Genomic DNA, 16,935 nt, shown 5'->3' on the forward strand with positions numbered 1-16,935 from the left:
ATCCAGGAAGATAAATCTCAAAGAAGCAGTGTAACTTAAATACAAAAAAACAGTGTGCAAAAATCGAGTGTAGTAAATCATGGAATACAGCCATCTGAAGAAAAACTGTTGCAAGGAACTGAAAGTAAACAAAAACGTGTGCAAACAAACAACTCTAGCATGGTAGCGGAAAAGCATGTAAACAGATCAAACTTTCCTCGAAATCGCGAACTTCCAAACATACCGGTAGTGAAAAGTAAACTGTCAAACTCTTAAAGAAAGTTATTGACTGATTCTAATATCGTGTGCAAAAACAGATTCAGTGTGCTATCAGAAAAAACGAATAGGCAAAGTGAAGCAAATATACAAACGAAAGTTTCGGAACTGAAAACAACAAACGAAAACAGTCAACGTAAAAAACAAGATGCTGGCATTATTTATTTATTTTCTGATAGTCATGGAAAAGGACTGGCAAAGATCATGAACGAAAAACTAATAAATGAAAGTGTTATTGGATTTGTGAATCCAGGTGCTCCACTGCGAGAAGTTACTCAGCATATTAACACACAACCATTGAAGTTGTAACTCTTGCATTATTTTAGCTGGCGCAAACGATGTCTACAAGAACGAGGCAGAATTCACTTTGCGATCTTTAAGGGAAACATTGGCAAAAGTTATGGACATGAAAGTTTTCGTAATAAGCATCCCTATGAGACATGACCTCATCAAAACATCGTGTGTGGATGCAGAAATCGAAGCAACTAACCGAAAGTTCGAGAAAATATGTAAGCTCTTCAGCAATGTGACATATATTAATGCAGACAGTCAAAAAAGAGAAGATTTCACCACCCATGGATTGCATGGAAACATGAAAGGGAAAGTAGCACTGTGCGATGCAATCATAGAACAATTAAACCGAAATCAGCCAGGCTTAGTGCAGCCTCCAATTGTAGCAGCAGCAGCAATGGAATCACCAATTTCAAATGAAGAGCATATTACTCCAATGACTTCAGGAAGTGTTGAAGCGGCAAGAAGAGGATCCTCATCTAGCCTAGTTGCAGTTCCTCAAATTACAACTCCAAAAATTACAGCAGAAACGCCATCACACTACAAGTCAACTCGCCCAACACAAAACAGGAAAGAACCACAACATTTTTTATGGCAAGTGATTCCAGAAAAAATGTTGATTTCATCTTCTAAAACATCGCTCTGGAAACAAGACTTCAATTGTAAAAGTATTAAAAATGTATGTCATGTGCAGCTGTCGAACATAAGGTAGGCCAAAACAACCCAGTAAATAAGTCATCATTGAAATTTATGCTCCTGCACCAAAATGTACAATCCTTATCAAATAAAGTTAGTGAGATAGAAATATTGTTATCAGATGAACTAAAAGAAGTGTCTGTTATATTTGTTAGTGAGCACTGGTTATCCGAAAATATGTTACATCACACAAGGATAGAGGGCTTTACCCTTTCATCTTTTTTTTGTAGGGAAACCTCCATGCATGGAGGAACATGCATATATGTTAGAGAGGACGTCAAACACGAAAATTTAAAGTTCACTAACCAGCTAGGGGAAGAGCAAAACTTCGAAATTTCTGCTACACAACTGACAAATTTAAATATAATTGTTATTTGCATATATAGAAGCCCAGATGGAAACGTAACTACTTTCATTGAAAATCTTGAGAAGGCACTTAACAGTATAAAAATAGTTAGTAAAACAATCATCATATGTGGTGACTTTAATATAGATTTCAACAAGAACTCAAAAGACAGATTAAACCTTGAGGCCTTATTAAAAACCTACAATATACATACAACTATCAAATCCCCCACCAGAGTCACCAAATCATCAAGCAGTGCTATAGATCAGATACTAATAAATACAGATAAATATTTATACAAATCTGGAAATATGAATACAGGTTTTAGTGATCATTATGCACAGTTTATTGACTTCCCAGTAGAGACTGCAGGAAATACTGAACAACAAATGACAAGAAAAGGTAGAAATTTTAGCAAGCACAACCTAGAACACTTCAGGCACTTACTAAAAAAAGAAACATGGAATGATATAGACAACTATGAGGACACATGTAAAAAGTTTGACATGTTCATGGAAATATTCTCCCATTATTTCAATATTTCTTTTCCAGTTAAAAACCAAACATTAAAAACTAAAAAAAGGAATGTTACATGGCTGACGAAAGGCATTAAAATATCATGTTCTGAAAAGAGGAGACTTTATGAAATCTCAAAAATATAAAATGTTACATAAGAATTTCTGGTGCATTTCAAGAATTATAAGAGTGTGCTTCACAAAGTCATAAAAGAAGCTAAAAAAACAACAAATGATCACCATATAAAAATGGCCAGGAACAAAATGAAAGCCATGTGGAAGATAGAGAACAAGTAGGAAATGAGACCTCCCAAAATGTAAATCTCCAGGTAATCCAAGATGGCAAAAAAATTACAAATCCAAAAGAAGTAGCCAATGCTTTTAATACATACTTTGCAAATATTAGTGAAAAATTACTATCTGACATAAAATCTTCAAATAAAAATCCTGCTACAACACCATCAAATCAAAATAGAAACTGCAACTCCCTATTTCTTACTCCAACCAACCCTAAGGAAATTATACTATCAATTAGAGAGTTAAAAACAAAATTTTCAACAGGTGTGGATGAGATTCCAGATTATGTCATTAAAAATGTGGGGGACCTCATTGCAATACCATTAGCCCACATTTTCAACAGTTCATTAACAAATGGAGTCTTTCCTTCCTGCTTAAAGACAGTGAAACTAAAACCACTGTTCAAAAAGGGTAAGAAAGAAGACATAGCCAATTATAGACCTCTTGCCTTGCTGTCTACATTTTCTAAAATACTATAAAATTTTTTTCATAAGAGGTTGCTAGATTTTCTAGAAAAGAGCAAAATATTATCCACAATTGAACATGGCTTCCAGAAAGGCCGATCAACAGAAACAGCAATATATGAATTTCTGGGTGAAGTACTCGAAAAAATTAATAGTGGACAAAAAGTAACTGGCATATGCCTTGATCTGTCTAAGGCTTTTGACATCATAGACCACACTCTACTGCTGCAGAAGCTTGAAAAAATTGGTATCAGAGGTATGCCTAACAGCTGGCTTAGATCATATCTTACTGGCCGCACGCAAGTAGTAGAAATACATTTTCACAAAGAAAATAAATCAATAAGACACTATTCTGATTATAAAGCAGTAAAATACGGAGTACTGCAGGGCTCGGTACTGGGCCCCATCATATTTTTGATATATATAAATGACATAACATCAACCAACCAGTACCATAGCACTATCCAGTTTGCAGATGACACAAGCATATTAGTCAGCGGAAAGACTGCAGAGATACTACAGACAAGCCTGTCTGAGGCATTAACAAATGTTGTAAACTGGTTCAACCAAAACAAACTAATAATAAATAAAAGCAAAACAGTAGCATTAAATTTTCATAATGTCAAGAGAAACATTGAAGAGGATATGAGAATTCAGATGTCAGACACGGATATTGCAAGTGTGCGTAATACAAAATTTCTGGGGGTCTGGCTACAGGATAATCTTAGATGGGAAACTCACATTGACAACATATTAAAGAAGCTAAGTACCATGTGTTATTTAATGAGAGTGCTAGAAAACTGCTGTCATAAGGACTGTCTAATGACAGTTTACTATTCAAATATACATTCTGTCCTAAAATATGGGATCACTTTTTGGGGTAACTCGCCAAACTGCCTAAAACTCTTCAGGATGCAAAAAAGAATAGTGAGAATCATGGCTGGAATAAAAAGGAACAAACCATGTAGACCATTATTTAAAAGGATGGGGATTCTTCCCCTTCCATGTATTTTCCTATTTGAAAGTGCAATGCTTATAAAGAAATATACAATAACAAATCCTAGTATCCTCCCCAAAAATGAAAATGTTCATCATCATAATACAAGACAGAAAACTGACTTTCATGTACTCCATACAAAAACCAGTTTGTGCCAAAAAGGAACATTACACCATGGAAAAATTATCTACAATAAATTGCCAAGAGAAATTAAAGTAAAGACTGATGTAAAAAATTTTAAAGCAGCATTAGAAGAATATCTGTTGACACATTGCTTTTGTAGTGTGGAAGAGTTCCTCCAAAATCCTCGAGAGTCTAAGTGATGATTATGCAAATACTGTAACCATTAATATTGGCCTATAAATACATTCAGATGTAATTCTCAAGTTTCTAATTGGGTTCAAGTATAAGTTGTATACCGACTTGCCCAGTATATGAAGTAAAATTCTGTGAATGTAATTCTCTAGTGTACATGTCAATTCATAGTGTAGAAGAGTTCCTCAAAAATCCTTAGAGCTTAAGTGAGGATCGTGCAAATACTGTAATCGTTAATATTGGCTTATACATGTATTCAGTTGTAAACTTCAAGTTTCTAATGTGGTTTAATTATAACTTACACATTGACTTGCCCAGTATATGAAGTGCTGTAAAATTTTGTGAACATAATTTTCTAGTTTCTAAAGTGTTTTAATTATAAGATATACTTTGACCTGTCCAATATCTGATGTGCTGTACTGTACATGTAAGATTTACTGGACCAATAAATACAATACAATACAATACAATACAATGCTACAAATTTTTGCTGGGGCTTTGGCACACAGTACAGCAAAATTGATTAAAATGTAATATAAACAAGTGTCACTTTCAAAAAGAAGTTGAATGCCTTAGTGACATCTTGACTCACAGAGGTCTGAACAAAACCCATAAACATGCACAAGCCATAGATGATATTTGAGTGCTCCCAGACCTAAAAGACATCCAATGATACCTTCAGAAAAATAATTATTAGACAAAATGCAAACCTAACACAGTTTACATTATGAGATCATTCAATAACTTATTATGTTAAGACCAAGGAAAAGAAAGGTCCCACCAGTGCCAAAACACTTTTAAAAAATTACAAGGGTGTGCTAAAAAGTAATGTGTCTGAATTTTTTATGTGACAACTCTTAAAGCTTTTTTAAATAAAACAGATATTATCAACATTCTACATCTTTATTCTTCATGACTACATACTTATTCCTCAGCATAGTCACCCTGGCGATAAACACATTTCTTCCAACGAGAAACCAATTCGTTGACACCCTCCCTTTAGAATGACTGACTTTATTGACAGGGCCACAGCCTCACCTCTGCTTGCACCAATTCATCTAAATCTACATGGTTACTCTGCAATTCACACGTAAGTGCCTGGCAGAGGGTTCATCGAACCATTTTCATACTACTTCTCTACCATTCTACTCTCGAATCGCACATGGGAAAAGGAACACCTAAATCTTTCTGTTCGAGCTCTGATTTCTCTTATTTTATTATGATGATCATTTCTCCATATCTAGGTGGGTGTCAACAAAATATATACGCATTCAGAAGAGAAAGTTGGTGATTGAAATTTCGTAAACAGATGTTGCTGCAAAGAACACAACCTTTGTTTCAGTTACTGCCACCCCAACTCGCATATCATATCAGTGACACTCTCACCCCTATTGCATGATAACATGAAATGAGCTGCCCCGCTTTGCACTTTTTCGATGTCCTCCATCAATCGTACCTGGTAAGGATCCCATACTGTGCAGCAATATTCCAGCAGAGGATGGACAAGTGTAATGTAGGCTGTCTCTTTAGTGGGTTTGTCGCATCTTCTAAGTGTCCTGCCAACAAAGCACAGTCTTTGTTTCACCTTCCCCACAATATTATCCATGTGGTCTTTCCCATTTTAGTTGCTCATAATTGTAATTCCTAGGTATTTAGTCAAATTGACAGCCCTTAGATTTGTGCAATTTATCGTATACCCAAAATTTATCAGATTTCTTTTAGTACCCATGCGGATGGCCTCGCACTTTTCTTTTTTTAGTGCTAATTGCCACTTTTCGCACCATAAAGAAATCCTCTCTAGATCATTTTGTTATTGGAATTGATCATCTGATAATTTTAATAGACAGTAAATTACAGCGTCATCTGTAAACAATCTAAGGGGTACTCAGATCATCACCTAGATCATTTATATAAACCAGGAACAGCAGACGGCCTATGACACTACTTTGCAGAATGCCAGATATCACTTCTGTTTAACTCAATCATTTACCGTCTATCACTATGAACTGTGACCTCTCTGGTAGGAAATCACAAATCCAGTCACACAACTGAGATGATACTCCATATGCACGCAATTTAATTAACAGTTGCTTGTGAGGAACGGTATCAAAAGCCCTCCACAAATCCAGGAATATGGAATCGATCTGAGATCCCTTATCAACAGCACTCATTACTTCATGGGAATAAAGAGCTGTGTTGCACAAGAATGATATTTTCTGAATCTGTGCTGGTTATGTATCAATAAGTCATTTTCTTCAAGGTGATTCATAATATTCAAGTACAGTATATGCTCCAAAATCCTACTGCAAATTGTGGTCAGTGATATGGGTCTGTTTCAATGGGTTACTATTATTTCCTTTCTTGAATTTCGGTGTGACCTGTGCTACTTTCCAGTCTTTAGGAGCAGACCTTTCGTCAAGTGAGCGGTTGTATATGATTGCTAAGAAAGGTCCTATAGTGTCTGCATACTCTGAAAGGAACATGATTGGTATAGCATCTGGACTGTAATACTTGCCTTTCTTAAGTGATTTGATTTGTTTTGCAGCACCTAAGATATCTACTTTTATGTCACTCATGCTAACAGCTGTTCTGGTTTCGAATTCTGGAATATTTACTTTGTCTTCTTTTGTGAAGGAATTATAGTAAACTGTATTTAGTAATTCCACTTTAGTGGCACCATCATTGATATCATTTCCATTGTTATCGCACAGTGACGGTATTGACTGTTTTTTGCCATTGGTGTGATTTACAATTGACCAGAATCTCTCTGGGTTTTCTATCATATTTTGAGAGAAGATTTCATTGTATAAACTATTAAAAGCATCTCACATTGACATCCACACTAAATTTTGACCTTCCGTGAAACTCAGCCAGTCGTGGGGATTTTGTGTTCTTCTGAATTTGGCATGCTTTTTTCGTTGCTTCAGCTCTATCAAAGTGATGTCTTGGATTTCACACACTGACATAATCATGTTACACACCACCATGTTACACGATAAAATTCAGAGCCTTTTAGCAGCATCAGCAAAGCAGAACAGTGACACCAGTCAGCCCTCTGTCTAACAATGTATAACCCAACAATGCAACTTATCCTGGCTCCCAGCATAGTACTGAGGCAGTACTATCCCACAAAACTGGCAATGAGTATAAAAAAAAAATACATCATATATGCCTGCAAAACTCTGACTTCTGCACAAACAATTTATTCTCAAAATGAAAAAAAAAAAACTCTTGTGATAATATTTGGCATCCAAATATTTTGTACATTGTTACCAACCTCCAATTTCCTTGGCTGATCCCAAGAATCAACATCCAGAAAAAGGCAGTTCAATGCCTCTATCAATCGCCCCTCTTCCTAAATAATTACATGTACACCAATCATTATTGACCTACAGTGCAACATGCAAATGCCAATGCCTTCTCCTGATTCCTGACTCCCCCACAAGGTCAGAACCCACATTTGAACATAATCATTGCATTCAGCCTGCAGTGGGGAGGCAGGGCAGTTCAACTGCACATTCAAAGCGCAGGTGCACAAGATGATGGTGACTGTATGAAAAGCGGATGCCCTGGCTCAATTCCTTTCTCATACGAGACCACACTGATCCAGGGAGGAATTTCAGTAGAGCTTTTGCATGGCCACAAGTGCCAAATACTCCTGGAGGTCCTACAACCAGTGACATACTCACGGTTAGCCCAGCTGTTGCCACATACCCTCTGTGGGTGCAGCAATGTGTGTCCACAGCTTTGGATATGTCCCAGGTTGGAGGTTGGTTCCCCAGCATCAGGAGGCCAAAAAATATTCATAGTGGAAGCCAATGGCATCAGACTGGTGCAGAACATAAATATGCACCTACAAACTTCCACACAGTGTCAGACAGCACCACCACTGAGGCCAGTGCCAGCCCAGTACAACTTCTGATGCCAGTCACACGTCAAGAAATACCACAGCTGGACAGCAATGGAGTAGCATCCCTCCCCAGCCCCTTTACAGTCTGCTTCCAGCAAGGAGGCAAACAGCTGGACTCTGCCAACAGCCAAATCTGGTTCAGAGATGCTGTGCCAATCACGTGCAAATGACAGTGATATAAGTGCAAATGACAGTGATATAAGTGCAAATGTGTGATATAACAGAGCCTCAACCATCAATGTCACTAGACTCTGAGGTGGCAGCCTATGCTGCAACTTCTTGCTGGCCTGCTCACCCACATCTCCCCCTGCCAGTTTGATGATCCCACTAGCAGCAGGAACATTTCTGGCTGTAATAGATGAGGGGTTCTAAATCTCTGTCATTGGCAAGCAGGACTGATAGCCTATGATCATTACTGTCCCACATTTCACAGACACCTGAGTGATGGTGTAAAATGCCTATCATGTGCGGAACTTCTGGCAATATACAGCTAATAAAACCCACTTTCTAGTGGAGCACTATCACATCAGACTGTCCCGCATTTTCAGTAACAACTCTTGCTATTACCATGCTCCATGCTACATGGATGTGATTATTTACAAGGGGTGTTCAATACGTAATGCAACACTCTTTTTCTTGGCCAATTCTGGTTGAAAAATTGCAGAATGTCTTGTGAAACATTGTGGAATATTTCCACTTCAACCCCCCATAGTTTCATTAAGTTCCAATAGGTGGTGGTGCTATATGTAGCCTTCCAAATGGTGTCTGTAACAGAGGTATGCTCCAAGCTGAGAGCTGTCACTGAGTTTCCGTTGGCAGGGAACCAGAGCACCAGATATTCAAAGGCATTTGCAGAATGTCTATGTGGAGATGGTACTGAACAAAAGCATAGTGAGTCATTGGGCAAGGTGTCCGTCATCATTGCAACATGGTCACCCAAACCTCTCTAGTCTGCCACATGCAGACATTCTCATTCAAGGTGATTAACACATACAATCAAACACCTCACAGCACAAGTGGACGTCTCTGAGGGTAGTACTGACACACTCATCCACCTTCTGACCCACAAGTTCTGACTTCCACCTGTTGTCCAATGAAGGATGCACTCTGCAGGAAGCAGCACATGGAGGATGGGGTGGTCACTGATGCAGCAAGAGATTGGCTCCAATGCTGACGGTAGAGGGGTACCACCCAGGTACACAGGCCCTCCCAATAAGGTGGTGTAAGGTCATAACATTGAATGGGGATAATGTTGAAAAATAGGGTTTTGCAGCTTGGGAATAATATGATGTATTGGAACCCTGAATAAAATCAACCTGCTTTCAGAAAAAAAAGTGTTGCATTACTTACTGAATGCCCTCTTATCGAAACCGTCATACCTGGAATCTGGCACAACTACAAACTTCCTTGCTGTATCTTTAGTCTGATTGCTTACTATGCTTGCAGCATGAGGCACAGACTGCTTTTGAGAGCTATTTGCACATTTCTTTGTTGTGTCAGGAGTAGTGAAACAAATTAGTTTTGTTACACTGACCAGGTGTTACACACATTATGCTGTAGCAGACATATTTATATTACAACACTTTAAGGATCATTTAGAAAATACTTAAATTTTTATCACATATAACTTTGCATATCATAAACTGAAATATACTGCTACATTTTTCTGTTTATATGAGAAGGCTAATTTCAGGAACTATTGTAGAGATTTTTACACAGTTTTCACCAATAGGCTGATGCATACGGAAGTTGTGTATACAATTTATAAAAATTTTGGAAAATTGTCTGAAATGTGATGAATTTAAGTCCCCCAACATGTTTTTGTCTGTATATGAAAGCCAGTCTCAGGACTACTACAGAGATTTTGATATAGTTTCCACTAATAGATAGATTGATTCACAAGGAAAGCTTGTTTATATAATTTATTACCGATATGCCAGGCAAATCATCTGGCTGTAGATACTTGGTGCTACCCATGTGAATCCAGGCCTGGTTGCTAGTTAACACCCAAAAAGACAAACATTTTGCATGGAGGAAAGGAAAGTAGGTGTTTAACTTTCCATTGATGAGGAAATCATCACATTCAGAACAAAAGCTGATGCTTGGGAAGGATGGGCAATGACATCAGTCACAACCATTTCATAGGAACCATCCAAGCATTTGCCTTAAGCAGTTTAGGACAACCACAGAAAAGCAAAATCTGGATGGCCAGATGGTGATTTGAACCATTGATCTCCTCCATGTGAATCCAGTGCATTGCCACACTGCAGCCTCACTTGATAAATGTCGCATGGAGTTATGATGTCCACCAGACAGCTTTGTACATGCTTACAGTTCACTGGTACTGAGTGCTGAGGTACAATGATAGGGTTGTTGATTACTGAGAACACCTGGGACATATGCACAAAACTGTGTGTTTACTGAGTTGGTGCGCAAGCAGAGAAATGTTATCAATTTAAATAAAATGGCAGCAGGAACATCCTATGCAACAACAGCTGATAAGAAGTACTGCTGGATTTCAGCTTCAAAAGAAACATTACAACTTGGAACTCAACAGCTTCTGTGGGTAGTAGTTACACCTGTGAATACTTAAAATTTCATCCTTACCACATTTTCTCTGGTCTGAAGGCATATTGCTTTCTGTTCAGTATGATGGTTTGATTCCTAGGTTTGAGTGGCATCCCTCACGCCATCCACAATGGAGTAGCTTGTGAGAACATCTATACCATCCAAATCTCCACTACAACCTTCATTGTGTTATAATTAATTTGTCCTGAACAACAGTTAGATAATATCTAGCCTCCTATCTCTATAACCACTGAACTCTCCTGTCCTGTGTATGTACTGTTCCCTTCCAGTCTATTCTGGTTTGCCTGTTTTCTTTTCAAATGTATTCCTTAGATGCCCCCCCCCCCTCTCTCTCTCTCTCTCATCCCCCACTCCACTTCCACTGTTTTCTCACTTTTTTCAGTTTTGGTTGGTTAAAATTTCCTCACCCTCCTTCCATGAAATATGACCCCTGTCTTAACCTAACTCTGGCAGCTAGCTTTGTATCTCTATTCCTTTGCCTGCTTCTCCACCTCCACCCAATTCTATACAAGCTTCTGTGATTCTTTTTCCTTCATCTATCTTTCTTGTCAGTCCTCCTCAGCATAGAAAATCATGTGCACTGGTTACATTGAAGCATCAGAAGTGTATATGTACATGTACACTTGTCTCTATGGCTACGATATTTATCTGTTCTTATTCCAGAAAGTAATCACTTGTCACATCATCATTAAGATGGTGACTGGCTTGTCCTCTCAATTGTCATTCTCATTTCAAACAAGAGAGAAGCAACTGCCCATGTTCCTTTCAAGGGAAGCATCACACACTTCTGTGTTATGATTTAAGGAGACATCAAAAGACCTGATTCAGGGCAGCAAGCCCCAAGTTTGAATGCAGTTCTTCACAAGTAAGAATTCTGATTTTACTGATGTTCTGCTTTCATCACATTTGAACTTTTTTTCTATTTTACACACCAAAGTGTTTTATGTTGTGGAGTGATATAAGAAATGAGAGTTTTTAATTATATCATAAGAAATACACTAAAAAGTGGAGAGTATGTTAAATAAAAATGACAAGGAAACTGGCAATGTAAAAACCAAAAGGCACAAGTGTCTTTGACAATAATAATAATGAAGGAAACTGGAAATGTAAAGACCAAAAAGTACATATGTCTTTAAAAATAATACTATTAAAAATAATAATAAAAAAATACACATACCCACAAATGGACCTCATGATTCAAAAATTGAAACAAAATTTACTTCTCTCATAATTACTATACCTGTATATTCTCTGGACATCAACATGAAACCTATGAATGAAGATGAGGATGATGAAATGAATTTAGTAGTCCACTATTTTAGTGTAGGAAAAAACTGGTGCAGCTAAATTTATAAATTTTATGCATTAACGTTACCTGCAACTCATTTAAAACAGCAAAAAGAAACCTCTGACGTGGCACAAAACATGTGTTCTCTCCCACTAACTCAAGAAGGGGTGGAAACTTTTGAAATCCTTTCTGGGCTGCAAAAGAAAAACGGTAGTTTCAGTCAAATTACTTAAAAGTCTTAATAAATTTACTTATACATCATTTGCAGCACTACCATTACTGAACATGTAATTATACAAGGCAAAACCAGTTTGAATGTTCCTCACACAGAATATTTGATCACACATTACTCTGTGCATCACTTTTGTTTCACTAAGAAGCACAAAGAACAAGTATAGTACAAAGCACAGTTATGGTAGGAGTACAGTGTGAGCAATGTGGTCACTTCACCCACACCACTCTTCTCCCTGGAGAATTCTATGAGTGGGACATAGTGGGATGGGACAGTTCATGTCTCCTCCTCTCCCTGTGAGAGGACCTAGAATACAATTACTATTCACTCTCTTTAAGAGTGCACAGTAGCTGTATTCCAGTTCTCTCTAGATCATACCAGCGACTACCCTTCCCCCTCCCTGACTAGCATTCACTTCAACTGCAATGAAGACTGAAACTGTCACATAGGTGTAATCCATTCACTACTTAGTCAATTTTGTGGCCCCTCTTCATACTGTATTCCCACGCCCCGTCGCCTAACTTTCTTTAAGAACTTTCCCTATATTATTTTCCTACTTTCTCTTTGTCTCTTATTCTTTCCCAATATGACACAACATTCATTAAACTGACTGAGCTAATCATGAATTCTTTGAGTCCAATTTTTTTATCCACCACATGCTTAGTGTCACTTTTCTCTCATGTGAAGAAGATAGAGACCTTTAATGACTGGCTCAAAAATGTTTTGCATAAGCTGCATGGCTAACAAAGTGTGTGGATTTATGTTCAAGGGGGCTAAGAAATGAAATAACAAGCCTTATGAAGCTAAAACATAATTTTACCGTGAAATGAAAACAAAATATATACTGAAGCAAGAGCAATCTGTCAAAAGTACACATATTTGAAATCAAAATCTGCTGCTGGGTAACATATGATACCATGTTGTTACATCCCATGTATTCTAACGTGCTTGGATCCACCTTGGAATGCTGTCCGCAAGGTGGCTGAGACATTACTGCTAAGTCTGTCCATACTGAGATCAAAAGAATACACAATGTAAATATAAACTGGTCCCAGGCATATTCCGCCAGATTAATGACAGCATATACTACAAGCTATTCCATATGATTAACTCTTGCCTCCTTGAGACAGGTGTTCACAAGGTGGGTGTAGTGTATTCGCACATTATCATCTTGAAAGACAAGCTAATTGCCAACATATTGACTGTGGGGTTGGATGGTAGGTTGGAGTATCCTAAACCAATACAGTGCAGCCTCTGAATTACCCACTGCATTGTACGCTTAAGGCATACACTGGTACCTGGCCACTTTCATATTCTTCTAAACCTGACACCACTGATCCAGGCTTTATTCCAGGTATTCCCTTGTCCACCACCTTCACACAAGAAGGTGCTGGGGTTTGTACTGTTGTTCACAATGTGTGCCTAGAGGTCAACTTGATGAAATGGAGCTGATTGTGTACAACTGTCTGGGAAGTTGCAGCCCTCCCAGTTGCCTTCAAAAATGCAGCACACAGTTCTGTTACATTCTCTTAGGATAAGTATGGGCCATAATTTGTAGGTAGTGGTCATCACCTGTTGTTGAGCACAACTAACCCCTACAAGGTGGAAATTCAGTGTTTTGTATCTCACAATAGTGACTGAATGTTCAGATGACATCACTGTGCTGTTGACAGTTAAATGTTGTCCCATTCATGATAGGAAACACAGTGCATTCCACTGACCTGCAGTGAGAATGCACATTTACTTTAAATCCATTACACTGGCTTCTGTATATACCAAATTTTGTGGTCAAAATGAGTATTGAGAAAGAGATTCCTGATCACAAAACGCAAACTATATAAAGCATAAAAGTGGCACAAAACTTTTTTTTGAGCAATTTAATATACTGCAAATGTGTGTGGTTCATTTAACACTAACCATTTTAAATACAAGTCTGCAAAAACATAATGTGGATGTCTCTTTCAATTATTTTGATTTTATAGGTGAAATGACAAGTTAAAATGCAAGCACAAAAAAGATTAAAAATATAATGTTTTTATGTGTTCCAAAAGTTGGGGGACAGGTGTGTCACACACATAAATGTGATTAGGAGACTCTTGGGAAGAAGAGGATACTGAAAAGTGTCCGTGATAGGCTATGGCATGAATAGTGAAGTAATGGTTAGTAGAATAAGAACAATTGCAAGTTCTTGTGAAAGGAGTGGATGTAGCTGCATGTGGGGATCTTTTTAGGTAAGGTTATAGTAGCGGCTACAATGAGCATCACAGAAATTCTGGGAGAGAATACAGGTTTGGAATACTGCCAAGGATTCACCTCTGTAGCCAAGGTCATTAACACACACCTGTACAGTGGTGCTCGACTTGGAGATACACTAGTTCAAATCCTGGAGGTGAAAAATTTTCACTGTGATTATTTGGCCAGTAAGAGGAGGAGAGGTGGCGGCTTAAAGTTCCTGAGCACCAGTATACGCAACAATGTCCTGGATTAAATTCCAAATCTCTCTGCAGTGTCTCAGGAAGTGAAGGTATGTGACATTGTTAACAATGATCAAACTGTCAGACAGGGACATTAAGTCTGGCAGCCCGCTTGGTGCAATTCGAGAGGAGTAGGCTATGTGCCAGCACTGGGTTTCACCCTCTCTCTTCCCTTAATCCATAACAGAAATCAACACTGTGCTGCACAAGCACTCACCACGGTCATCTACAAGACAGAGACACACACTTGACACTTCATATCATGTCAGAGGAAGACAACGGCAAACCATTTCCACTAGAACATTGACTAACACAGCGATGCAGGATTCCTGCATTTGTTCCCCTATGCTTGTTTCCCAGGGTATGGGCGTACTTTGATTTCTAATATTGCCACGGATAGGGGAACTTTTCTGAACTGTCAAATGCAATAGGAACCAGCTCCAGAAGAAGATATTTCACAGTTGGTGTGTATGATAGGGAGTTCTGCTTATTGTTAATAATCAACCTCAAACCTGAAAACTGTTCAATGATGGCATCCATGTCTCTGATACATCTACATCAGCAGCTGTTCAGCCCTCATTATATGAGGTTAATTTTTCTTATTACAATTCTTAGGAATAAGAGGACCAATCATATTGGAAGGAATTTACACTACTGGCCATTAAAATTGCTACACCACGAAGGTGACATGCTACAGACGCAACAGGAAGAAGATGCTGCGATATGCAAATGGTTAGCTTTTCAGAGCATTCACACAAGGTTGGTGACGGTGGTGACGCCTACAACGTGCTGACATGAAGAAAGTTTATAACTGATTTCTCAAACACAAACAGCAGTTGACCGGCGTTGCCTGGTCAAACGTTATTGTGATGCCTCGTGTAATGAGGAGAAATGCAGCTTTGATAAAGGTCAGATTGTAGCCTATCGTGATTGCGGTTTATCGTAACGCGACATTGTCACTCACAATGGTCGAGATCCAATGATTGTTAGCAGAATATGGAATCGGTGGGTTCAGGAGGGTAAGACGGAACACCGTGCTGGATCCCAACGGCCTTGTATCACTAGCAGTCGAGATGACAGGCATCTTGTCTGCACGGCTGTAACGGATCGTGCAGCCACGTCTTGATCCATGAGTCAACAGATGGGGACGTTTGCAAGACAACAACCATCTGCACGAACAGTTCGACGACGTTTGCAGCAGCATGGACTACCAGCTCGGAGACCGTGGCTGCGGTTACCCTTGACACTGCATCACAGACAGGAGCGCCTGCGATGGTGTACTCAACGATGAACCTGGGTGCATGAATGGCAAAACGTCATTTTATCGGATGAATCCAGGTTCTGTTTACAGCATCCGTGTTTGGCGACATCGCAGTGAACGCACATTGGAAGCGTGTATTCGTCATCGCCACACTGGCGTATCACCCGGTGTGATGGTATGGGGTGCCATTGGTTACACATCTCACTCACATCTTGTTCGCAATGACGGCACTTTGAACAGTGGAAGTTACATTTCAGATGTGTTACGACCCGTAGCTCTACCCTTCATTCGATCCCTGTGAAACCCTACATTTCAGCAGGATTATACTCGACTGCATGTTGCAGGTCGCAGGTCCTGTACGGGCCTTTCTGGATACAGAAAATGTTCGACTGCTGCCCTGGCCAGCACATTCTCCAGATCTCTCACCAATTGAAAACGTCTGGTCAATGGTGGCCGAGTAACTGCCTCGTCACAATACGCCAATCACTACTCTTGATGAACTGTGGTATCATGTTGAAGCTGCATGGGCAGCTGTACCTGTACACGCCATCCAAGCTCTGTTTGACTCAATGCCCAGGCGTATCAAGGTTGTTATTACAGCCAGAGGTAGTTGTTCCGGGTACTGATTTCTCAGGATCTATGCACCCGAATTGCGTGAAAATGTAATCACATGTCAGTTCTAGTATAATATATTTGTCCAATGAATACCCGTTTATCATCTGCATTTCCTCTTGGTGTGGCAATTTTAATGGCCAGTAATGTAGGAGTGTATTCCCTATTGATAGAAGTATTTTCAAATCATTTTTCAGTGAACATTTAAGTGAGGATTCACACTTTGCCAACGGATTCAACGAAGGTGATGATGAGGTCAACCTAATGGCAGGCACCACAAATTATGATGCTGTATTACGTGTTATTTCTCTAGCTACACCAGTAATTAGGTTCGATTATGAGGCTCAATGGAAATAAGACTTCGAAACTTTTGGTATCAATAGACTTATTGAT

General features: G+C 38.9%; 1 protein-coding gene across 1 annotated transcript in view; it reads right to left on the minus strand.

Moving 5' to 3' along the window:
• Nucleotides 1–16,935, minus strand: part of LOC124722628 (KICSTOR complex protein SZT2-like) — a 727,281-nt gene that overhangs the window by 105,313 nt on the left and 605,033 nt on the right. Inside the window, exon 45 of the mRNA XM_047247762.1 lies at nucleotides 12,051–12,157. Within this exon, the coding sequence (XP_047103718.1) occupies nucleotides 12,051–12,157 (107 nt within the window). The remainder of the gene's footprint in view (nucleotides 1–12,050; nucleotides 12,158–16,935) is intronic.

Source organism: Schistocerca piceifrons, chromosome X, assembly GCF_021461385.2.
Source record: "Schistocerca piceifrons isolate TAMUIC-IGC-003096 chromosome X, iqSchPice1.1, whole genome shotgun sequence".
NCBI classification, from domain to species: Eukaryota; Metazoa; Arthropoda; class Insecta; order Orthoptera; family Acrididae; genus Schistocerca; species Schistocerca piceifrons.